We start from the raw sequence: 26,290 nt of genomic DNA, 5'->3' as shown, positions 1-26,290 counted from the left end.
TCTACTGGTATGTGATGGATTCTATTGGTGGGATGTTAAATCCTATTGGAAAAATGCCCAAAACACACTACAAAAAGGAAAATGCTAATGGTTTATAATGGTATTTTAATGGAAACCATTGGAATTTCTCTGATGGTTTCTATTGGGCTTCTATTGTTTTTTTTTTTTTTTAGCAGGGTTTGAAAACCACCTACAACAGACTTGAATTTATCTTTGAAAAACACAAATGAAAAAACCTGAGAGATTTCTTCCCCTCTATTGAAAGGCCATTCCACCAAACTGAACACTTCAAAACATTTATAAAGACATCGTTAAAGGCCTAATCCATTCGAAAAGAGCAGTTTCATTTTTATTTTATTACAGTAAAAATGTATTGGTTTGTTAGCGTGGATGATGAGCTGCGTCTGAAAGGTTAAGGTAATGTAGGCTCCAATAGGCTGTTACATCATTTTTTGATGGTGATAATACAGCAAAACAACAAACTACCAGGCATATGTTTTCAGAATTTATTTTATATATATTTTAAATATTTCACATTCATGTCACATTGGCTGTTTGTCTTATTTGCCTGTAACATGGAAAAGAAATAATCGTGTGTTTGATGTAGATTTGGCAACAACACCATACCTTTATATGAAGGGAGTAAAAAAAAGGAAGTAAATATAGGCTACGTACTCCTCCTAAAACACAAAGTATTCATAAAAATTATTTCTTTATAATGCAAGAGCAATATCATATCTTTTTGATGAGCTGGTCCTATGTGCATTTTCATAATACAGTACCTTAATCAATGTCAGTACTTGCAAGAACTGTAACGGACCATTATAACAACAATTAACAGACACACACACACCAAAAATTATAAAACTTAATCGGTAACACTTTAGAATAGGGAACACTAATTCACTATTAACTGTGACTTTTCCCTCAATTCCTGCTAATAAGCAACTAGTTAAGAGACCCTAAAATAAAGTGTTACCATTTAATCCCTAAATTTTGTCAAAGTTGCAATAAAAGGGGGCTGAAATGGTCAAAACAATTTTATATGCTGGATGCACTCTAATAAATTGATTGTGAAAAATGACTTCGGTTCCATGAAAATGATCTATAACGGCATCTGTGTTTCAGAATACACATCCACTCCCGGCTCCTCTTCAAATGTTGCCTTGGCATCATCACCGTCAAGCTGTATTGAAGATATAAAGTTCTTAAATTAAGACGCTGTCATCATTTACTCAACCTTGTGCATTTCCAAATCTGTATGGTATTATTTTTTTCAGTGGAACACAACAACTTTGAAGATTTTTTGTTTTTGTTTGAAGAATCATTTGATGCAACAGAAACGCTCTTCACAAATAAGTCTAATTTTTCATAAATCTTGACTGAGTTGGAACAGTGGTTTCAGAAATTTCAGAACTTTTTTTCATTAACCAGCTTATACCGACTCTTTCAGCTTGTTCTGATGTTTATCATCACGGCATTGATATACAATATCAAATCAGTTGTACACGTACTCAGACATTTTTTTCATTTTTATGATTAATTAATGAGTAATTCAGAGAAATCTTAAAACTAAAATGAGAGCAGTTTAACATCAAGATTTTAAAAATAAACAGTTACATTTGCAGAAGCGAACTACTCAACCTTTTTGTCAAAGTTGACTATTTTGAAATTATAGGCACACGAGGGTGAATCATATACGTAATTCATGCAATTTATAACTGAACGTGACAGGACCAAAACATTTTGGCTTCTTGCATTTTCTACATATTAGGCATTTGAATAAGAGCCTGTGAACTGTCTATTAATCAGAGAATACTGAAAAAGAGGTATCATGTTTTCCGCTTAAATATTAAAGCAGCAAAAACTGTTTTCAACTTTAATAATAATAAGAACCATTATTAATAATTGAGGACCAATAATAACTGATAATAATCAAACACAAAACCAGCATATTAGAATGATTTCTAAAGGATCATGTGACACCGACGACTGGAGTAATGATGCTGAAAATTCAGCTTTGCCATCACAAATTACATTTTAATATATATAACTTGAATAGCTTGAAAATCCAATGGCAGTAAGTTTAATGCACTTTGCCTTTAACTTGCAATTAACATATGTTTTGTCTCAGTCAGTGCGCCACTTACATATTTCATCTCTTGCTCAGTGAAAAGTCGTCCAGTCATGAACATGCGCAGAGGGATGGTGAGTATCAGGACGAATGGTAGAGCCAGTGACACAGGGCTCGATTTCACTATCCACAGGACTGCCAGACACGCCATCTGGATAGCAGTGAAAACATACATTCTATTGGTGCTGACCTGCAGAGGGAGACAGAGACCAGGATCAACTGGTTTTACATGCAAAAGGCAACCGACCTTGAGTATGAAACATTCACAAGAAGGAAAACTGAAATGCAATATACTCCAACAGAGTAATGGAAGATGTGAGAACTTCTGAGAGACACATACTTTTGTAGCATAAGGTTCATCTGGGTGATACTTTTTGGGAATAAGGAGGAGCAGCATTCGATCCCAAAGCTGAATGCCACTGAGGGATGTGATTCCCATGTAGAGGAAGATTCCAAACAGAGCTGTAATAGGAATCATTTTTAAAATGGGCTCCATGAGAATGGACAGACCTGCAAAAGGACAGACAAAGAAGATTTTAATGTACTGTAAGAAAGCGCAGTATTGTGAGAACCATGTTTAGAAGAAGTTTAGAAGTTTGTCAACATACCAACAAGCAAAGCCACCACTACTCCACTGACTCTCTGTTCCAGAACCTTCTGAATCTCAGGTTTTGGGCCCTTGCTCATGACAGTCAGGGCATTGGCGTGGGATACGGATCTTACAGTTGCGGCACTCAACCAAGGAATGCCAAATATGGCACTCAGACCTCCCATGCTCACCAGGATGAGAAGATCCATGTGGAAGCCAGAACCCTTGACCATTTTTCTCTCTGGTTTACTCACAATTAGTCTTGAAAAACAAGAGACAAGTGAAAAGATTTGTTTATAAATGAAATCATTTTAAATAAATCGGTCACGCTTTACTTTAATTCTCACTATTAACAAACCATTAACTACGACTTTTGCCTCAACAAACACCTAATTTGCTGCTTATTAATAGTAAGGTAGTTGGGTAGCATTTTATTTAAAGGTGTTCTTGTTACATGTACTTACTATTATAATAACAATAAATTATGCATAATTACATGCAACTAACCCTAATCCAAACCCAACCATATAGTAAGTACATGTAGATAATTAATATTACTCAGTTTTAAATGTAAAATTACACTGTAACAAGAAGAACTTAAAATAAAGTGTAACCGGTAGTTGTTAAGTTTAGGTGTTGGGTAGGATTAGGGAAGTTGAATATGGTCATGCAGAATATGTGCTTTATAAGTACTAATAAACAGCCAATATGTTAATAATAGTGCTAATAAGAAACTTGTTAATAGTGAGAATTGGTCCCTAAAGTGTTACCAATAAATCAAATCATTATTCAAAGATAATGTCTTTGTTTCAATTTTTGCCACACTGTGTCATCCTACACAGGTTAAAAAAAAGCTAATTGCAACTTTTATCTCACAATTCTGATTTAAAAAATTAGCAAGATATAAATTCTGAGAAGAAAAAATATATAAATATAAAGATATAAATGCAAATTTATGACTTTTCCTCTCAATCCCAAGTTTACATCTTGTAATTCGGAGTTTATATCTCATTAACTTTTTTTTCTCATAATTATGATTTTACATCTCACTATTCTCTTTTTTTTTTTTTTTGCTACAGAATAAAAAACAAATATGGTAATTAAAACTTTTAATCTTACATTCACTACTTTTTTCTCAAAATTCTGCCTTTTCTTCTCAGAGAAGATAAAACTATAAAAAGTCACAGTTGCCTTTTTTATTTATTTTTCCATCCTATGGCGGAAACACGCTTCCATGTACTCCACATAACCGTAAATGTTACTAAAAAAAAAAGTAAATATATTTTGATTGGCCTATTTTGATTGTCATGTTGTGCTCTGTCAATAAAGAACCTTTAGTCATCTTCCTTCAGAAAACATCACTCACGTGGTAATCTGAGACTCTAGGAAGATGAGGATGAAGACCAACATAGCTGGGACAACAGAGGCGAACATCATCCATATGGGGAAGGGCTTGTGTTCACCCATAGGGTTGATTAACCATCCCCGCATCTTAGGGTTGGACACCTGAAGACCCTTAGGCACCACCAGTTTCTGTGAGACAAGTCAAAGGTCAGAGAGGTCAAGACAGTAACTTTATAGGACTGGATCTGAATTGGTATCCTAAAAGTGTCATCTGTCTATAAAGGAATCTAATTCTCATCTAAAATTAAAATAAGAATTTCCTATTAGAATTAAATAATATTTACAAGCATACCTGAGTGTATGCATCCTCAATATTGATATCGATAGCCACCATGAGGAAAATTGCAATGGGAACTCCAAAGTCACCAAGCAAACGTCGAATCTATTCATCAAACATTCAGTTCTTTACATAAATGGAACCTACTCAATGAAGACTGCAATAAAGTCAGCTTGTCAAATTTTGATTACAATCTGCAACAGTCTATTTACCTTGCCTGGCAGGAATTTGCCATTCTTGAACATGCGTAAGTAGTATGCAATAGAGAAACAGCCAAACATGAGACACATGGACAGAAGAGCTGTGTTGGGATAAGGCCGGTGTGTAACGGACCTCACAACAGACATATTGCCTGTAACGTTGTCCAGGAGTCTCTGATAGTTGACAACTGTGTGCCAAGGGTCCTCAGCTGTAGTGTTTAAATGCTCATAATTCAGGATAAGAGGGTGTTCTTTGAAAACCTGGAATGAAGGATGAAATGGAGAGAAAAGTTGATACAGTATTATAGTATATTAAATTAATGTCTTGAGTGAGTACCATAATGACTACACTACTGGTCAAAAATTTGGAATAATTTAATGAACCAAGGCTGCTTTATTTAATTAAAAACACAGTAAAATTTTATTACAATTTCAAATAACTTTTTTTACTTGAGCACTTTTTAAAAGTAACATCATTCTTCAGAAATCATTTTAAAATGCTAATTTGGTGCTCAAGAAACATTTCTTATTATTATCAATATTGAAAATAGTTTTTGCTGTCTGATATTTTTGTGGAAGCCATGATACACTACCATTCAGGAGTTTTGGGGTAAGGAAGAAATTAATACTTTTATTCAGCAAGGACACACTAAATCGATCAAAAGTGACAGTGAGGACATTTACAAATGTTTTCTGTTTCAAATAAATGTTGTTCTTTTGAACTTTCTTCTAATCAAAGAATCCTGAAAAAGATGTTTTATGGTTTCCACTTAAGAAGCAAAAATTGTTATCAACATTAATAATAAGAACTATTAATAATTGAGCACAAAATATGTATTAGAATGATTTCTGTAGGTGAGTAATAACTGCTGAAAATTCAGCTTTGCCATCACAGGAATAAATTATACTTTAATATATGTGACCCTGGACCAGAAAACCAGTTCGCTGGGGTATATTTGTAGCAATAGCCAAAAATACACTGTATGGGTCAAAATTATCGATTTTTATTTTATGCCAAAAATCATTAGGATATTAAATAAAGATCATGTTCCATGAAGATATTTTGTAAATTTATTACCATAAATATATCAAAAGTTAATTTTTGATTAGTAATATGCATTGCTAAGAACTTCATTTAGACAACTTTAAAGGCGATTTTCTCAATATTTTGATTTTTTTGCACCCCCAGATTCCAGATTTTCAAATAGTTGTCAATATTTTCAAATATTGTCCGATCCTAACAAACCACACATCAATGGAAAGCTTATTTATTCAGCTTTCAGATTATGTATAAACATCAATTTTGAAAAACTGACACTTAAGACTGGTTTTGTGGTCCAGGGTCACATATATAAAAGAGTACATAAAGTTATAAAAATAAGCCTCTTTGCTACTGTTAGCTACTGGAGTTTAGGAAACAAAGTTTTTGACATTTTTCCTACTATCATTTTGTGAAAATTGCTTGTCCATGCAAACTCATAGCTAAGTAGTTGCTATAGTGTTCTGAGTGGTTACAAATTGCTAGGTGGTTATTACTAGCCTAAGGCAAAAGAGCCCAATTGTTGGTTCAATTTAAGGCTAATTTGTCTTGGCAAGCACCATCAATTACTATAATTTTGTATTAGAGGATTTACTGTTGAAAAACTATTAGGAGACATGCATTTTGATAAAGTAAATAAAATTATATTCTCTAGGTCGTTTCCATTTTGCACGTGATAACAGCTGATCACGGTCTCTGTCGCTAGTTAACTAAATTCCTGAAAAAAATGTAATGTAGCAAAATGTATGAAGTCAAATGATACAAAAGTACAGGAATGGTTGCATGTTAAAATAGCAAATAAAAAGGTGTTTACCCTGCCAAGTTTGGCAAAGGTCTCGTAGATGAAGATGAGGGAGATAAGGATGGAGAAGATCTCTTGAGTGAAGCGGGAAATGAAGCGGACCAGGAAGCTTCCTTCAAAGGCAACAATGACCACAACAATGACCACCAGCCAAGCGCCAACCCACACTCGGCCTACGATGTACTCAATGCCCTGAGACTTACAGAACTTCAGCCAGGAGGAAAAGCATGATGGGAGAATTTAAATGAACTGACCAGTACACAGGGTTGATGCTGTATTCAAATAGATGTTGTAAAGAGAGAGAAAAACTAACATTAAAAAAGGCCTCTTCAAACACCAGCAGTGGCCCAGAAAAGCCAATAACTAGTACAGGTTGGGCAGCGACCAGGCAGAAGATAATGCCCAGCACTGAAGTGGAGATCATCAGCTCTGAAACACCCATCATGTTTTCCACCTTATCAGCTGTGGAGAAAAGCAGAAGAGAGCCAAATAAAAGTATATACATGAACCACATGAAAAATTGTGGAACTAGATAAGTGACCCAAAAATAAATAAATAAACAAATACATTTGAATCTGTCATTTAACAAAATGTATTTGTCAAGTCAAGTCAAGTCATCTTTATTTATATAGCGCTTTTAACAATACAGATTGTGTCAAAGCACTTAACAGTATCAAATTGGAGGATAGAGTGTCAGTAATGTATAATGATAAGATTTTATTTTATAAAATTTTCAGTTAAAGGCATTTCATTATTGAATTCAGAGATGTCATTGTCTAGCTCAGTTTAGTTTAAATAGTATCTGTGCAATCAAATCGGCGATAATCGCTAGAAAATTAAGTGTCATAAAAATTTGTGCCATATTTTATATCTTTAAAATGTTAAAATTATTTATCTGAAAACTTGAAGCTATAATTTTTCATTTTTATCTATATATTCACAGACAGCAAACATGAATTCCAGTGCTTACATTTTAAGGTATGAATAATACATGGTGCGAGACGTAAGTAGCTAAACATTTAGTGACAACTGTTTTACAACAGAAATGTCAAACGACAAACAGTAAAATCCAGTAATGCAACCTTCTCAAATCTTTCGTCAAATTTAGCTGCTTTGAATTGAAAAGATATCTAGACTGAATTGTTTTTCTGGCATATTTGATAGATTTGTGTTTTTAAACAGCAGGTGATTTATTTATTTCCCAACATTTTTTGGTCAAGTTTAAATATTTAGATTATTATATGATCAAGTTTTTGTTTCAATCTGAATTTCTGGTTTTGGAATTGAAAATTTTTACAACAGCTTTTACAACAACAACTTCACTTCTAAAACTTTCAAAAAAAAAACACACAACTGAGAATACTGGTGTTATTGTTCTAGCTTCATAAAGCTTCATAAATCCAAAATTCAAATCTGTTTTTTGAAAATGCACCTTAGTCTGAAAAGTCCTATCAGATTTGAAATAGTTTTTTTGGGATGTGCATGTAATGTTAAACAAACAATCACTAGCTTACTCTTTCACAATATAGTATACTGTGTGGCATTCAATGAATGAATGTGAAAAAATAGAGACAGTACAGTAAATCCTCTGAAACTTCCAGTTTTCTGTCTTCTCTTTCCACACTGACAGTGTGAATGCTCAGTCATAAAGATCAGATTTGGAAAACAAATGGGATTGGTGTACAGCGTGAACGAAGCCTTCTTTAGGCTAAACATACTTACCAAGGAGACCTCCGAAGGTGATGGCTGGTGATAGAGCAGCAAAGTAAATAAAGATGATAGCAGCAACAACTTGAGCGTCCAGAGCATCAGTGATGTCACTGACATAGTATTGATACCGTCTCTTCATGTCTCTAATCATGCCACCGAATGGAACACCAGTACGTGCTAGTGGATCTTCTGGAGGGGGTCCTGACGATTTTGAAGCTGTGGGAAAATGGATTAGCTTTAGATGTCTGTGCTTTGCTTTTGTGACCAGTGAGATTTTTCCTAAAATAAACCCCAAAAGTGAAGGGTCTTGTATCAACCTGAAGGGGTTTATTTCCTGCTTCCATTAAGAAACAGTAAAAAAAAAAAAAAAAGGGGGGTTGAATTGGTTTCCTGGGAGTTTTATAATGTAGTGTCATTATACAAAAATACTTGATTGTTGCAGAATGAAATATTCTAGTAAGTTTTTATTCTGTGTGAGCTAAATTAGATTTGTACACAAATTTAATTTACGTTTTCATTTAATTTTTGTACTGTAAGTGTATACAGTGCCTGGTTATGATCAATAATTTAATCGATATTTCATTTAATATTTAATACTCCATTTTATATTTTAATACTCCTGAATCACAAGCTTTTCAGTTTTTGCTGGGGGAATATTTCTGCCAATTTTTATTTTCCTAAAATCTACTTTTCCAAACTTGTCCTAGCTTATAGGTCCAATTTACACAAAAATCGAAATGTACATCTAGATACAGTCATGCCAAAAATGATCTTGTTCCATTGAGTCAGTTGCCAGATAAGAGCCAATTAAATTATTGGTTGTGGCCTGTATTGTATATTGACAATATTTCCACAGTCCTACATCTAACTTAAAATTTTGTACACATTAAAGCAAGAATAATCATGCCAAATTTCATCCGTATCAAAGAAACTCTCTAGCCATTTATTTCAGGAAGATAAAATTCACTATTTTTATACTATAATTATTTAGCAGTCTAATTTCAGCTTAAAACCCTTCATCTGATTGTGGTTATATTTTTTATTACTCTTACGTACACTCTAAGAAATAAAGGTTCAAAAGCTGTCACTGGGGCGGTACCTTTTCAAAAGGGATACTTTTGTACCTATTAGGTTCAAATATGTACCTTTAACGTACCAAAATGGACCCTTTAGGGACAAACATGTACCTTTTGAAAAGGTACCGCCTCAGTGACAGCTTTTGTTTCTGAGAATGTAATTAACACATTTATCATCATGAAATTTGTGTTTGCCAGGAAGCACTTGAGTTCTTAAACTTCTGTTCAATTGTTAACTAAAAATACTGATCTATTGCATGTGCAGCAGAAGACCTGCTGCAAGTATATTCACTTATACAGTTATTATATACTTATATTAAGCATGTGTTGTAGTGTACTGTATGTATCCTTACGCTTGCGAGGTTTGACCTCCAGGCGGAGTTTGGGGTCAGACGGACGGAGTCTCTCTTGCAGTAATTTCTTCTGGAAGGGGATGAGTGATGTTAGCATGGACTCGTCCTGAATCTCAGTGGGTGGAATCACAATGCAGCAGTCCATGAAGTCTCCCACAGCATCAGTTAGCTCCCGGTCACTCTGAGCCTGGAATGCTGCCTGGTTAAATACCTGTGAAAGACAGGTGTAGGAAAAACAAAACAGAAACAGCATAAACATTAAATATTTCAAATAAATCTGAAAATGTAATGTTTATCCTTAATTTCCTTTATCATAAGTTAGGCTGAAATGGTTTTGTGGTTCACATTTTCCTGAAGTGTAGCATGCACTAGGGCATGAATAATTAATATAGTCGTATTATTAGAAGTTCCACATCCATTCCAGAAGTGTGATAAGTGTGTTAAGAAACATAATCATGAAAGTATGCTCTCTTTAAAGTACACCTAAGTGACATATAAATTAAAGGGAGCTGTTTGCATAGATCTGCAAAGATAACGGTTGCATTGATGGCAGATTTGCTCTTCCTGTCAGTTCTCTTACTTTGTCAGCAAGTAGTGCTGCCATCGCTCGGCCACACTCATGATAGTCCATGTCAGTTCTGGTTGGGCCAATCAAGATGAAGATGAACCGCACAGGTACGGGAGTTTCCAGAGCCGACTCCAGCACCACAGCATCCCGTAGACGCACAAACGCTAGCGTAGGCCTCTCCAGGAACTCCAGAGCACCTTACACACACAAACCAGCACATTATAGTGTAAAAATACAATCAATGCTTTCTAACAGAAACACGTGAAAAGTAAACAATATAATTGGACTTATAAAATGTTAAACTCATTAAAATATTCATCTGAAATGGTTGTTGTTCTCACCTACAAGCACCATCGAGGCCTCTGCAGTACCAGTTGTGTCCCTCTTCAGTTGAGAATATAGTCAAAAAATGTCAAAAGATATTACTAAAAATTTGTATTGTATTATTGTATTAGAAAATAAATGATAGAGAACATGTCTAAGTTATGCTCGGAAGAGTTGAAACAATAAAACTTGTTCTCACTTTCTCTGTGACAGAGAATTTCTCCATTTCCACACCTGAGGTAAGAGGCTGGGTCTCTACAGACTGGCTGGGAACAGAGAAAGAAAAATATTCTTGGTTTTAAATGTGAACTGGATTTTTAGCTAAAGACACCTCATAAAATGTGGGACCTTTTGGTAATGCTACACTGGTATATGAAAGTCCTCTTGTGTTTCATAGGCTACTTGCAATGTAGACCTGCACTAAAAAATGATGATTCGGTACGTACCTTGGTCACGGTTCATTATGTTTTCAGTGCAGCACAGCAGAGGGGAAAACAACACAAAATTGCTTTTTTTATTATTTTTAATTAGGCTACTGAACACTATAGTTCTGTCTTAAAATTTTGGTCATGCTGCAACAGGCTGCAATACACTCTTCGTACTGCAGTTTATGGTGCTGTAAAAGGGAGAACTTTTGGATCTAAAATACTTTAGCAAAATGTAGCCTGTATTTAGTTAAAATTATTGTGCTCCGTCTGTTTGTGCGCGCCGGCGCTTCTTCTATGCTGTCTAGTTTAACGGAATGAAGTCTAATGGAGTCTTGCTTGATGTCAGGACGATCGAGTCTTTGTACAAAATTGAAATACTTTCCAACATTTACAGGGACAGAAACGTAAGCGGGAAAGAGACGCATTAAACTCACACGCATCTGATAATGACAGAAAGGCAATCTGCTTTAGGGTTTATGAGTTCATTTGAATGGGTTAAGTAAGGGATAATCAACGGCTAGCTGTGCATTAAACGATTTGAATGCACGACGTGGAGGCGAAGAACCACCCGACGCGCGCTAGCCGTTGATTATCCCGTTTATACCATGGTCATTTGCCAGCATTCACATATTAAAGATGTTAATAATATTTGCGCTGCAATATTTGACCGGAACGATAAAAATGACGGTTATTTTCGTCTGTATTACTATTCAACTGTAACGTATGTTACTATGGTTACCAATGTTTTTAGGAAAGTGATTGGCCTTTTTCACACTTCGGCGTTTCTGGCTTCCGGATTGGCGCTTGCAGGGAAAAGCATCGTTTAATGCACAGCTGACAACAGCGGCCGTACTGAACAAGAATGAATTCGAGAATCAAAGTCTTTTTTTTTTTTTACAAATTAGATCCTATGAAAATGCTTGAACTGCTGGTACTGTACTCTACAAAGCGCAAACATTTCACAATTAACTGTTTGGTCAGCTCGGGTAATGGTTAGCTTTGCCATTCTGTCCGTCTGGCTGTGCAAGACTCTCCACGTAATTTACGATTCTTGTGAAAAAGGCTAATTAAACGGACCTGGAACTACCTGTGCAGTTAAACGAATTTAATCAACACCTGCCAGCCAATCAGAATTGAGTATTCAGACAGACCATGGCATAATACACAATAAATCACGATTTATGTTCATCCTGCAGCAGCTTACCCTATGTTCTATATTCAGACGCGTTTGCAACATTTGTATATCGATATAAAAGTTAAACTAGATATAAACGGTAGGCCTATTGTCCATTACGGGGAGAAATTCAGAGTTTCAAATTACATTCCACACACACAAGTTCTGCACGTGCAATGGTTAAAACAATGCTGCTTTAGCTCAGTACACAAGGGCATAAACATTTACGTCCACATTGATTTTTATGTCAAAATGTGTGGTGTGTGTAGTACCTCTGTTTGTGCATTAATGCTTGAAGAACCTTATCTCTATCCCCTGGCTGAATCTCCTTTTTGCTAACCAGGGCATCCACAATCTTCTCAATAACACTGGAGAGCGTCTTCTCCTCTCTGTCCAGCATCATTAAACCTGATCCAAAAAAATAATAATAAATAAATAAATAAATAAAAGAAAGAAAAAGAAAAGACAATAGAGAGACGAAGGAAAAAGAGAGGAAGAGGGCTCTGACTGAGCTTGAGCTTTACTACAGTAAACATAAACACTAAGGACGCAGCTGAAGAGCTCAGGTTGAGCTGGTTTTTCGGGACACTAACTTTCTACGACCATCTCATCTGAGCCTGTGTAGTGAAGTTACATTTTTTCTGACATTCCACACTTGCTAATAACCATGCTAACCTTGTCAGAACAGGACTGGGACCTTCATTCACTTTCATTAATAAGTCATTAGCAAACACACGTAGGCTATACATAACTCTTCTGTTAATGTTTCTGAAAGCTACTGTAAAAAAATGTCAGTTAAATTAAAAGTTTGTTCAATCTATAAACTATTTAATGAAGATACTTTACTGTGTAAAAGTTCAGTTAAGTTCAAAAGGTCAGTAAGTTTTTTTTTTCTAAGAAAAAGAACAATGCATAGTTTTGATCAAAAGTGACAGTAAAGACTTTTACATTGTTACAAAAAATCAGTTTGAAATAAATTGTTGTTTTGATCTTCCTATTCATCAAAGAATCCAGATTTTGATCATTGATTTTGATGTTGATAATTGATAATAATAACAAATGTTTCTTAAATAGAAAAATAAGCAAACAGTTCTTTTAAATTGGAACAATATTTCACAATATTACTGTTTTTACTGCATTTTGATCAAATAAATGCAGCTCTGGTGAGCATAAGAGACTCAAAAACATTAAAAAGGCCTTAACAACCCAACATATTTGAATGGTAGTGTATATGGAAATATCCAATAATATATAATAGCTAATAATAAATAAATAACTATTAAGCATTATGTACTGTAATGTACAGATGTATATAATGTTATATAATGTCTAGTCTAAGTGCTTCTACACACAGTCTAGTGAAAGCAAGTCTGAGCTGAGGTTTGACCCCATAATGACCTCACAGGCATTCCCTCACCCGTGTTCATTGTCCTGCGTATCTGCACCAGGCTCTTGAAGGTGAGGTAGGAGATGTGGGACGGGCCCCAGCGGCCCGCTTCGACATCATAGGTCTCCTCAAAGCCCACCCATCTGCCCATCTCCTGCCAATAGCTCTGCTGGTTTGGGTTCTTCACCGACTCATTCATTTCCACATATGCCTGACCACAGATAACAATAAACTATTACTATTCTGTTACTATCATATGTAAGTACACTTAACATCACAATAAATTTAAAGTATAGCAGTTTGACTAATAATAACGCATGTATATTTTGATGGTTTACATGGTCAGATCAAGTGAAAATAGATTCTGTAGGTAACAACTGCATGTTACAACTTGACGTCATGTAATATCTGTAAGTGTCCTTCTTGCTCTACTGGATGTTATAATTCAAAGCAGAGATGTAGACAATTTAAACATGATGGCTGGACCTCTGGTGTGACCATGTGTGTGTGTGTTTCCTGTCCGGTGATGACTGATAAACTAAAGCTCATGTTTACCCTTCAAACACCAGAAGTGTGAGTGGCACAAGCCAGAATGCAAATGTGGAAACTTATCAGTGAGCGTGTCTGTGTGCTTGTGTGTCATATCAATCAAGTCAAGTCAAAGTAAGACAATCACAATATAATCATGGTGAACTGTACAGAATTGAAATATGGATGTATGCGGGCATATTTGCTTTCTTGATGTTCACATTCAGAGCAGCCAGAAAACAATACAGTTGACAGATTAATCATTTAAATCTTTAAAACCTTTCAAATCTGTTGTTTTTATTATGTGTTACACATTTTATTTCTTTGATACTGCATGCAAAATAGTCCTAAATTACCTAGAAATATTATTTATAAGCACACATGCATGTGGAATCAAAACCCCCACAATAAACCAAAGGAATTTTGTGTTTCTTCATTACTGTAGAGAGCACAAAATAGTATTAACATAAACAATTTACAACATGCAAACAATTTTGATCTAGCAATGCTGCAAACTAATGTACTGTGTATAAGTTATTATTTTTTAAATTATTTAAAAAGTACAATACTTAACCTGACTTCTGTTGTTAAAGGCTTAACATTATGTTGTTGTTGTACCTTTTGAATGATACATGTAGCCACTAAATCTGGTGTGTATGTGTGTGTGTCTGTTTGGGGTTAGTTTGCGTTGACCCTTGTACATGGGAATTATGTAAATAAAGTAAATTGAATGAGAATAATAATTTGTGTTTATGCAATAATTTGTGTTATTGTTTTTGTGCTCAAAACTATGCATACAACAGTCATTTATAAATCATCATTTATGCTTTTTTTTAATAGTTTTATAGCAATTATAAGTCTAGTTTTGCATTCAGATAATGCATTTAAGCTTTTGTATTCAATTCTGTTCAGCATCCAATGATAATTCATTGTTTAATGAAAATATAGCATTTTAAAATTTTATAAATATCACTATATACTGTATATCTATAACAGTAAAACCTAGTTTAAAGTAAATTAAAACATGACACAAACTAAACAACTAAATTACAATTTAAAAGCAATAATAGTAAAACTAATTGCACTTACCTTATATATTCAATAACTTTTCAAGCAATATTCTCCGTTACAGCCCCTCGCAAAAGTGTGCAGACCTTTATAAACTCTGTGTACACCTGCAGATATCAGACACACCTCTACACAAACACATACATGGTTAAAAATGCCTGAAGACACTGATCTAAATACTTCAGGCACATGACCCAAAAAAGTACTTGAAAACGTATGAATGTCATTGCATTAGAAAACAAAATATCAAAATATGTATTTTATTTATCAGTTATTTAATAGAATGATATTTGTGCACGCATGCAAAAAATATCACAAAAATAAGATTGTTAAGTTAGGTTGCAAATGTTGGGTTTTAAATGATAAAACACAAGTTTCTTAAAAATCATTGCAAAAATGACAAAAAAGGTTAATGTAATTGTTACAAAAAAAAACAGCATTTGTTTTGTAGATGCCACTTTTTCTTTGATATTTTTATAGTATCATTATACTTTTTAGGCTGGCTGTATGTACAGTTCACATTAAAGTAATAAAATGTATCCATATCTCCTTTTGTCTTTTTCTTACACACACAAACACACCCAAGACAATGTGTTCTTGGAGTCACCCATAATATTGATGCAGTAAACAGTATGCCTTGATAACTGTGGACTGGTTGGAAAGATCCTGCGTGTGTGTGTTCTCTGCATCTTATCGCAATTATGGAGTCAGTGTCACCTACACACACACACACACACACACTAGTGATACTAGTTTCCTCTCACCTTTAACATCTCTACGAACAGAGGAACATTCTCCTCTTCTCCTCCGCTTCACCTCTCGTCTCATATCGTTCTTCATGCAGGCTCACAGGGTCAAGACATTATGATCTGGCCGCATTTCGTTTTATCAAAATACAATAAAATAGAAATGTGTATGCAAAATCAGGTCAAATGTGCATTTCCAGAATACACATGGTCTTGATAACAATATAAAAGTCCAAATAGTGAATCTCATTCTTTTAAACTAGTATATAAAACAGCTTTTTGTTCTTGTTATAGACCACAGTGTGTTAGTTACTTCCAGCCTCACACTAAATTAGTCTAAAATATCCCATTAGATAACTTTGACAGCTTAAAAGCATTTACACAGCACAGAAAATACTGAAACTGCAGCCAGAGAGAAAAGCTTATTGCCGTGCAGGAAAACAAATGTTCTCAGACACCCTTGGATCCAATTTAGCACATACAGAGTAGAAAAAGAACCTGAGAAATGGAAACAAATGTCTTGGTTTTCGTCATGCGTTGGTTTTGTTGTCTTAACACTCATGACTATAACAGTTTTGTACATAATGGCGACAGATGTTGCATAGATACATACTGTAAGAAAGCAAAACAGGACCAAAGGGCCCCCTGGGTAAAAGGCCCCTTTGATTTGATTCTCTACAAAAACACTAAATAGCAACAAACAAATCATCACAGCACATCTGTTTTTAACATATTTCACGGAATAAAAAAATGGTGTAGAAAGAATGATCACTTTCTAGTCATTTTCACAGTTACAAAGAAATGGCAAGTAACACATTGAATTAAATGTGAAATTTTGTAGGAGAAAGACTGAAATTATATTAAATGAAAATGAAATGAAAAGCTTCGAATTAGAAAATCTTTTATCAGTTATTTTTTACAGTGTTCTGGCATCAGTAAAAATGAAATAATTAGATTTTATATTATTATTTTTTTATATATATTTTTTATTTATTTATATTTATTTTATTAATATTTTATAACTAATTAAAATAACCAGGTCTATTTTATGCATGAAAACCAAATGAAACCTTTTTAGTGCAACATTGCTTTCATAATGCATGCAATAAAGGGTTAAGAGTAGCTGCTCTGCATCAAAGCCGATTCCCTTGAACATGCTATGGAAATGACCATAAACTTGACAACTTCTTGTTCTCAGTGAGTCTAATTTGTTCCCATGTTTTTCTCAGAAGATTTGTGGTGTCTTGTTATTCTCCCTCCATAAGAACTATCCTCCTTGGGATAAGAATGTGGTATATTTCCTTTCCCATTTCCTTTGTTGTGTTTGGATAGTTCTGCTTGTTCTGTGAATTATGATAATATGTTGATTGATGGTGAGCAGTTTGTCAATCCTTCAGTAGTTGTTTCTGAGTGCTATGCAAGGTTTGTTTACCCTGTTGGCTTTCGCAGTGGTTCCCAGACATAGACTGTCAGGGGTGAGCCCATCTGACTCCATTTGTGGTTGGAACCCTATGATTTGATGATATTTCACACAACATTAACCAAAAGCATATGTCACATTTAGAAATATGTACATGTCTTTGCATTAGCAAAATATTAAACCAAGTGTCATTTATTTAAAAGAAATTTAGAACAAGTTTATTAAATAAAGAAAATGCATTTATTAGAATTAAATAATACAACATACAAACAGTGGGCATATACAGCAGGCAGAGGTCTCTGCAGTTTGAGCAGGTCTCTGATAAGTTCTTGGTCCTCATTTTCCACTGTGAACTGAATCTGGAAAGAAACTGTCTCTGCAAGAAGAGAAGTAAAATCCTACAGGAGAGCATTCACAGTTTCATATTTTATAGTAATGTAAAATGGGATGCTATTCTCTTGGTATCAGTCACAACACAGTCCCAGAGATAAGAGTGATGCTCTCATTCTCACAGTTGCTGATTTGTGGATTGGTCAAAGATCAAGAGGCAGTTGTTTAATTTTAAATGCATCTTCAACAGATCTGCTATCTTAATATACAGCAGTACAAAGAGTTAAATTACACAAAGTTTGGATGATTTTTGTGAATGTTGTCCTCAAAACTAAATCAAAAACATCATATTTTTGTAATAGCTGTTAACAATCATGATAGCTGGTAAATAATTGAACACAATACAATCACACAGGAATAGTTTCGGACAAGAGTCATCTATGCCAGGTAGCTGTATGATCTAGCCAGGCTTCTCTGATGGTGAGATCATTATAAACAAAGAGAGACAATTGCAATTCTTAATCATAAAAAACAGAATTAACAATGGCCTTATAAATGTGTTCTTTTGGATAATGCAGCTTTACAGCTTAGAGAGCACGTTTAAAATCAAGTGTAATATTAATCAGACATTTCCCAGTTTTTCTGAACAGAATGTTGTCATTTTATATACATATAAAACGACAACATTCTGTGCAGAAAAACTGGGAAATGTCTGATATATATATATATATATATATATATATATTTCTCATCCACTGCACAGTCTGATTTGTACTCCTGTAAGTCATTGTGAAGAGGGTCAGCCTTGCATCTGGCAGGCTGACATGTGTGGTCCCTCCATCCCTCCAGCCTTTGCATCTTGCAGTGCTGACAGGCTCGGTTGTGTCTGGCACCTTGGCTTGAGGTGGTAGTTTCAGAATCTAGTGGATGTATTAGCCTAGGGATGTGCATTGTAAATAGTTCATTTAGTGTTACTGAACCATCCAACCATTATTTTAATAATGGAGCAATTTAGAGCTTCCCAGAGCTCTCCGTCAAGCCTGCCCACAATAGTTTCTCACACTGCCACCCCAGAGATCCATGTCACGGATACATCAGAGTTTTCAGTTCTGGCCACCCTTTCTCAGCTGCTTTGGTCCCAGAGATTTTGTCAGGGCTGCTCCAGAAATCCCTGTGAAATGTTCCTGACATTAAAGTACTTGGATGCCCATTTCAGAGCGTTGCTGGTTCTTCAGACTGTTGCTCCAAAGGTTCCCTGCCATGGGCAACCAGGTCCCAAATATCCTGTCAGGGCGGGTCCAGAAATCACTGTGAAGGATGCCCTAAAGTTTCCTGATGCTGCTTCTCCAGAACTAGCTGTGGTCAGAGAGGTCTGAGTCATTGGCACCATAGAGGTTACCTGACAGGATACATGGTTTATAGAGCAGCCCTTGTCCCAGAGCTTCTGGCCATGGCCTGAATGTTCTTGTTGCTGCAACCCCAGAAACCCACTACAGTTCCAGAGTGTCATAGCAGCTCTAGTTGCATAACGTCCCAGAGTTTCCTAACATGACCGACTGATGCCGTCATGTCTAGCACTATGGCCGCATTTACACTGCATGGTCCAAGTGACCCAATTCCGATTTTTTCCTCCCATGTGGCACAGATCGGATATGGCCCACGACCGTGTAAGCAGGAAAAAATCGCATGGATTCCGATATGCTCCGATCGGTTTCAGGACTCATTCATATGTGGAAATAAATCAGATATGAATCAGATACGTGCATTTGCGCCTGCCGTGTAAGCGGCCAGATCGGATATTCCCCTGTAAATGAGACTCCTACGTCATTGAAAAGTGAGTTTTTTTTAAACATTTCATGGTACAGACATACCTGTAACAAATGAAACAACTCTAGTTGAGTAGCAGAGTATTAATTTCGTTCTTTTGTGTTAAATAAAAGGCGATCTGACGCTGAATGTATTGCTTTTGAAATCATGCTGAGTGCTCGTTGCTGCTGTTGTCAGTGACGCTTCAGTCCCGTTCGTTCCATTGAAACCACAAAATAAATGCACACAAATATGTCCCTGCCTTTGATATACAATCACTGATGAACGCATTTGGTTTTAATTACTAAAAAACACAGTTGATGTGACATGTTTAACATTATCTACCACCTGAGTATTATTTCACTCGCAAGCTTTCAGCGGAGCTGCGTACATCACTGTCCTGAAGAATTTGTTCTAGGCTATATAATTATTTTGATGTATAGATCATTGCATTAAAAACGTTTCTATATGAATTCCATGTTAACAAATTAAACTCAATGTACTATTCAAATTGATTTGTGATGTCATATGCTATTTTTGGCTTGTTTCACCAAGTGCAGTGTAAAATGCACACATCGGATACAGGCCACTTTTAAAAGAAATGTAAGCACGTCGTCCAAAAAATCGGATATAGTCACAAAATCGGAATTGGTCATCAAGACCTGAAGTGTAAATGCAGCCTAAGAGTCCTGTCACAATGGTGCAGAGATTCATGCTACGCTGCCAAAAAAGTTCCAGCTATGGCCATCCCTGTGTTTCTTGTCATAGCCTCAGCCAGAGCTTGGTGTCCAAGGGTGCTCCAGTCCCAGAGATCCTCTCTCAACATCCCTGGTCTCAAGAGGATCCTGCTAAATCTGTTCTGGTCCTTGATGTTTCTGTCTTGACTGCATCAGATGATCCTTCAACAGCTCCAGTGTTTCTTGTCACTGCTGTGATTTCTACATAAATATATTACACCTGTGCGCCACATTAAAGCACAATGTTTGTGGAAATAAACACAACATTTTTTGGTTTAATCAGGAGAGCAATATAATATTTTGGATATTAACTACAGTATTTCTATTATGCTTAAGCTTTAAAGTTTTAGAGAGGTTACAAAAAATGTACAAAAAATGTTGGGAAATCACTTCATGTAGCCCTACAAGAATGACTACTCATAAACTGTATGAAAAAAAAAAAAAAAAAAAAAAAATTCACCCACAGACTTTCAAATCTGCTACATAGTACCCACTTTCTACTTCGAGGACCTTGATAAAAAATGTGGTGGAGTGAAAAGTACAATATTTGTCTTTCAAATGTAATGAAGTTAAAGTCATAATTTTCCAGAAAAAATAATACTCAAGTAAAGTACAGATACTCAAAAAGTGTATTTAAGTACAATACTCAAGTAAATGTACTTGGTTACTGTCCGCCTCTGCTGCTGGACAATAACCAATCTGAATTTAAAAGTGGCCATTAAACTGAAACCAGTATGTTACTGAAGTGCTACAGAGTGCAAGAGCTGAGTCTAAATCTTCAGGTCTCATTCTGCTAGGTCTGTCTACTGCATTTGATACTGTTAATCATCAAATCCTTCTGTCCACCCTCTAATTGCTGGGAATCACTGGAAATGCACTCCACTGGTTTGAGTCTTACCTCACAGGTAGACCCTTCAGGATGCAGTGAGGTATGTAAATCACATCAACTGGTCACTGGGGTTCCTCAGGGATCAGTTCTTGGGCTCCTCCTCTTCTCTATATCTCTATATCACTGGGAACCATCATTCAGGCACATAGTTTTTCCATTGCTATTCTGATGACACGCAGCTCTACCTCTCATCTCAACCAGATGATCCAACGGTACCTGCTCGGATCTCAGACTGCCTGACGGACATCTCAGTATGGATGAAACAACATCACCTGCAACTCAACTTAGAAAAGACAGAGCTTCTCATCTTCCCAGCCACCCCATCCAACTGGGCTAAACAACTATAACCCCATCGAGTTCAGCCAGGGTGATGGGATGATTGGGGTGATCCTTGATGATCAGCTGACCTTTAAAGATCATATTGTAAAAAGAGCATGATCTTGCAGGTTTGCACTACACAACATCAGGAAGATCAGACCCAACACAGCTTCTCATCCAGGCCATTGTCATTTCTAGGCTGGACTATCGCAATGCTCTTCTGGCTGGACTCCCAAAATGTGCAATCAGACCTCTGCAAATGATTCAAAATACAGCAACACATCTTGTTTTCAATGAGCCCAAGAGAGCCCATGTCATGCCGCTTCTCATCTCTCTGCACTGGCTACCAGTAGTGGATCACATCAAGTTCAAGTCATTGGTGTTTAGAGCCTACAGAACAGCCACGGGCTCCACAACCCTACCTCAACTCTCTCCTATGCATCTACACCCCCAGAAGCCTGCGGTTAGTTAACGAGCGGTTGGCCCGTGGTCCCATTGCAGAGAGGCAAAAAATCACTCTCCAGGACGTTTTCTTTTACCACACCCTGTCTCTTCCGTGATCATCTAACTGCCCCCTCATAAAAAAATTCTATGCCTTCACTTTTTCTGTTCTCTTTTATCCTTATCCCTTTCTGTCCTAGCTTTTACTATTTGAACGATGACTGAAACCTTGAATAACAGGCACTTCTCGTGTTCATTGCCAATTTATGGTAAATCACTCGATGTATTCCTCAATTGTAATTCGCTTTGGAATAAAGCGTCTGCCAAATGAATAAATGTAGCCTAATGTAAATGTAAAGCCAGGTAAGTAGAGAAAGTCATACACACCATTTAAAACAGAGACAGATGGTTATGTAGAATGCCCCCATAAAAGGGTTTGAGTTATTATATAGTCAATATAATAAATATCTAACTTGATGAAAAATGTCTTAAATATCTGTTATCTTTGTTATATTTAAACTGCAACAACACTGTGAACTTTTAAAAGATATGAATAGCATGATAACATGATACAGATTTGGCCATCACAAATGCATAATTATGCTAAAAGATATGAGGTGCGTGGTCGGCACGACAGACTCACGACTGGCAGATCATACATAGTATAAATAGGTTACTTCGAACGCATCACTTTACCAAAATACAATAAGACTTATTTAGAGCTGTCGCGACGGATTGAGCGGGAAAGTGCATACATACGTCCTTCCGCAAGACTCATGCAGTTTTTAACAGTGCGAGGGAGAAAAGTTACAATTGTATCTTTGAGTGTCCAAACTACTTTGTGGACAGGTGTAGGCTACATTATGGAAAACAGCCCCTGACCTGAACTTTGACACGTCTATATAGTGTGTGTGCGCGCGCCCTCTAGAGGAGAAACTTTAGCTTGAGGATGAGGAGAGGGTGTTTCTTGTTACATTGTTACAGTTTAATGTTTAATGAAAGCCTAATGCGTCGTAAACTGTTAGTTCCCGTCATATATGAGCGTCTTACGATGTTGCTACAATTACCTAGCTTACCATACTTCATAACGAATGCATTATTTATCCCACAAAAGCCATACTACAAGTCCAAATGATGACAAAAAGTTTAGAGCTATTTTTAAATTTATGTTGTGCTTAAGATACTATAAATATAGAGATGACGATGTTTTTGTCTCACACCAACGCCAAAATTATTCTTGTTTTCTACAATATTGCGTGAATATTTGTTTCGTTTTAATGTACTGATTTATTGTGTCGCTGTGAGTTGGATGCGGATGGGAGGGGAAAACTCTGAACTGGCAAATTAGAAAGACTGAGAGAGAGAGAGAGAGAGAGAGAGGAGGTGAATCTTTCTCTCTTTTCAAAGCTGTATCAGTGGACACGCGCACTTGCACAGATTGCGGTTGCGTCTCATATATGAAGAGACTCTTCACACCACAATCATCAAAAGAATTCATCTGGAAAAACTGCACTCAGTTCCAAGATTGCTCAATAATGCTGCACGCTCACTTGTGAAACTTCAGCGGACACGCATGAGGATCAGAGCGATTTCTGGCTTTGAGTCTGTGAAGGAAATATGATGCTTAATTTATTATTTCAGAGCGCATGTAAAAAGTGAATAATCCATTCGCAGTCTACTTCATCCAGGACGCCCTTCATCCAGCATGCTCACTCTGACAGTAGTATTTCTTCTCGTGGTGAGTAACTCAGTATGCAGTTCTAGTACTTTTTCTTGCTCTTGTCACACTTGAGAAAGCGAAACATCATTGATATACCAGACTGTCAGTGAATAAAGACCGTCATTGTAAATTAAGTCTAAAGAATTATATGAATTTTTGTCTTCTGATTGTGGAAGTTGTCAGATTAGAATTGGAATTACCTGTTTGTTTGTTTGTTTGTTTGTTTGTTTGTTTGTTTGTTTATTTAGTGAGTGATTGATTTTGATTCTCTGATAACACTTAATTTGATTATTTTATAACTATTATATATATATATATATATATATGACATCATGCCTTTATAGTTTACAATAAATATAGTTTATAATATTATAGTTTATGCCATTATAGTTTATAATCAGTATAGTAATGAATTATAATCAGTCATTATAATCAGTTGTAATAATGCATTACAATACATGATCAAACAATGCATTCATTCAGGCATGTTGTAGTGCTTTATAATTTCTTATGAAATCATTAAATACAATATGAAGTGTATAATAAGGCATTATGAACACTTTTATTATCTAATGCATCATACAATGAGGCTTCAAGTTCTGTTCTTTTTTATATGATGGATAACTGATCTTGTCACGCCCACGGACAGCACATTGCATTCTTTCACTTGTCTTACCAGCTAAAAGGTAGTTATTTATAAGGCTAATTGTTATTTAGTTTGTGTGGGTTGGAGGAGGGGTGTATGTGTGTGTTATTCAACCAAAAGCAGTATCAATAATGAGAGATAATTCATGAAGTACACCACGTAACTGCAGGTACATTTGAGAGCTTAACTGCTTTATTTTTTGTCTTTGTACCAATTTCCTGATAGAGACATGCATTGAGGTCACATGCCTTGTCTTGTTTCTGAACTGAAGCTGGAGCTACACCCATCTGAACGGCATGATGGGCGTGTGGGCAATAACTACTGTATGTCGTAGTCAGCGTGCATCCTTCATATTAGTTACTGTATGTTTTTCTTCCGTAGAAGAAATATACAAACACTTTATAGGTATTACAGCTGATTTTTCTGGAAGTTTAGGTATTTGCTTAGAGAAAAAAATGCATGTAGACATATTAAAAGAAAACAAATAAGAATCTGTTTGTTCAATGTTCAGTCGGTTGGCACACCAACGAGATCTCAAGACCCACAGACTGTTTGCTGTCCCCATATCATGCAAGTTTTATATGACATGAAACATTCATTTGTCTTAGACACACAAACACAGATTTTGCAATTAATGAAGAAAATGCCCTTGCCCTTGCAAAAGTTACATCCACAAAGCAAAGGTATTCTGGGTGGTCAGTATGAAGTTTTTGCTTACTGGCCCAACTTAAAAAATTCTCTGTGAGGTTTTTGTCCATAGATATAACTAGAAGTTTAAGAAGTTGACCCTTGGTCGGAACTTTTTATTATGCAATCCTAAAGGGTTTACAGGCAGAGGATGTGGACAAATAAGAAATTAAACAGGTCAATATAGGTATATCAACACAATTGAAAATTCTCCTCTAGTCTTACTGCTTCTGGAAAATTCTGTAAATCATGTATCATTAAATTACAAACTAAAACAAACAAGAGAGAAAGAGCTCCATTAGCTCCACTGTCCTCATTAGTGAGAGTCAGCTTTACCAGAACAGTAGACGACTTTGAAATGTTGACAAGTGCCAGCAGGCTAGAAGGGTTAAGAGCTAAGTGCATTCAAGCATACAAACAGCAGCTCTCAAACATCAGGTTGGCTTTGTGACAGACAGAACGGGAGGGAGAAACATTCTGCAGGGCTGACAAATACATACATATGTGCAGTACGTGTCATGAAACTCTTTATAAATCACTTAGGTGATAAAATGGTGTGAGTGTTAGTTCGAACTGCAGGTTCTCAGTAAAATAAAGGAGAACTTTGGCATACTTGTCATTCCTATTCCTATCTATACCTGTACCTTTTAAACATCCCTATTGCTCACTTTATACTTAGGGTTAGTACATTTTTGGACAGAACTCATCTTGCACTGTTTGTACTACAGACATGAATGATACATAAAATCAAGTGTCTTGTTAAGGAGACTTGTGTTATTACCTTTCTAAGCGATCAAACTAATAGACAGGCAATAAAACTTAAAAAAATGGGAAAAAAAGTTGTTCTTTTGAATTTTCTATTTATTAAATAATCCTTAAATGTATCACAGTTTTCACTAAAATATTAAGCAGAACTGTTTTCAACATCAACGATAATAAAAACCATTATTGATAATTATAATTGAGCACTAAATCAGCATATTAGAATGGTTTTTGAAGGATCATGTGACACTGAAGACCGGAGTAATGGCTGCTTTACCATCTCAGGAATAATAAAGCAATAAGCCCCAAGAATCCATGGTTTACAGTGAATTTATAACAGCTATGGGCGTTGTTAGGCACAATGCGATTTTAATAATATATTTAATTAAAATTTAATAATTTTAATAATATTTCACAGTTTGACTGTTTTTCTTGTATTTTTGATCAAATAAATGCAGCCTTTTTGTGCATAAAATACTTTATTAAAATCTTAACTATTCCAAACTTTTGATCAGTAGTGTATATTTATATAGTTTATATTAATAATGTATTATTTTGGGGTATTTATTCAATTATTGTGTGCCTATAATAAATAAAATGTTATTAAAATATAGTAAACTAAAATAAAAAGGGCCTTACTAGAGCTGTTTCTTGCGTCCGAGGGTGTTAGCGATCACATTGCAAATTGCCAAAATCCACTCACCACATGGTGGTGATTTTTGCAAGG

At 35.7% G+C, this 26,290-nt stretch overlaps 2 protein-coding genes across 5 annotated transcripts in view; one reads left to right on the top strand and one right to left on the bottom strand.

Annotated features, from left to right (window-relative positions):
* Window positions 1–386: 386 nt before the first annotated feature.
* slc4a1b (solute carrier family 4 member 1b (Diego blood group)) lies at window positions 387–15,157 on the bottom strand. Of its 3 annotated transcripts, XM_058794619.1 has the most exons (17): window positions 15,083–15,157; window positions 13,496–13,676; window positions 12,351–12,486; window positions 10,676–10,742; window positions 10,494–10,536; window positions 10,165–10,349; window positions 9,585–9,795; window positions 8,168–8,371; window positions 6,759–6,907; window positions 6,458–6,652; window positions 4,617–4,865; window positions 4,420–4,509; window positions 4,090–4,256; window positions 2,743–2,984; window positions 2,475–2,644; window positions 2,151–2,324; window positions 387–1,186 (listed from the first exon to the last, which is right to left on the bottom strand). In XM_058794619.1, exons 2-17 carry the CDS (start codon window positions 13,662–13,664, stop codon window positions 1,106–1,108), a joined length of 2,532 nt encoding a protein of 843 aa, XP_058650602.1. In that variant the 5' UTR covers window positions 13,665–13,676; window positions 15,083–15,157; the 3' UTR covers window positions 387–1,105. The 3 variants fall into 3 exon arrangements, with proteins under 3 accessions (XP_058650602.1, XP_058650605.1, XP_058650604.1); XM_058794622.1 differs by lacking the exons at window positions 12,351–12,486; window positions 13,496–13,676; window positions 15,083–15,157 and adding an exon at window positions 11,644–11,664; XM_058794621.1 differs by lacking the exons at window positions 12,351–12,486; window positions 13,496–13,676; window positions 15,083–15,157 and adding an exon at window positions 10,923–11,431.
* An 8,007-nt stretch (window positions 15,158–23,164) lies between these two features.
* The window catches only part of ngfrb (nerve growth factor receptor b), a 33,771-nt gene continuing 30,645 nt past the window's right edge, over window positions 23,165–26,290 (top strand). For both annotated transcript variants that reach the window (XM_058794372.1, XM_058794371.1), the window contains exon 1: window positions 23,165–23,486. In XM_058794372.1, the coding sequence (XP_058650355.1) occupies window positions 23,454–23,486 (33 nt within the window). In that variant the 5' untranslated portion in view covers window positions 23,165–23,453. The remainder of the gene's footprint in view (window positions 23,487–26,290) is intronic.

Source organism: Onychostoma macrolepis, chromosome 12, assembly GCF_012432095.1.
Source record: "Onychostoma macrolepis isolate SWU-2019 chromosome 12, ASM1243209v1, whole genome shotgun sequence".
In the NCBI taxonomy this organism is placed as follows: Eukaryota; Metazoa; Chordata; class Actinopteri; order Cypriniformes; family Cyprinidae; genus Onychostoma; species Onychostoma macrolepis.
Note: the sequence above shows the minus strand (reverse complement) of the source record. Positions and strands in the feature narration are given on the sequence as shown.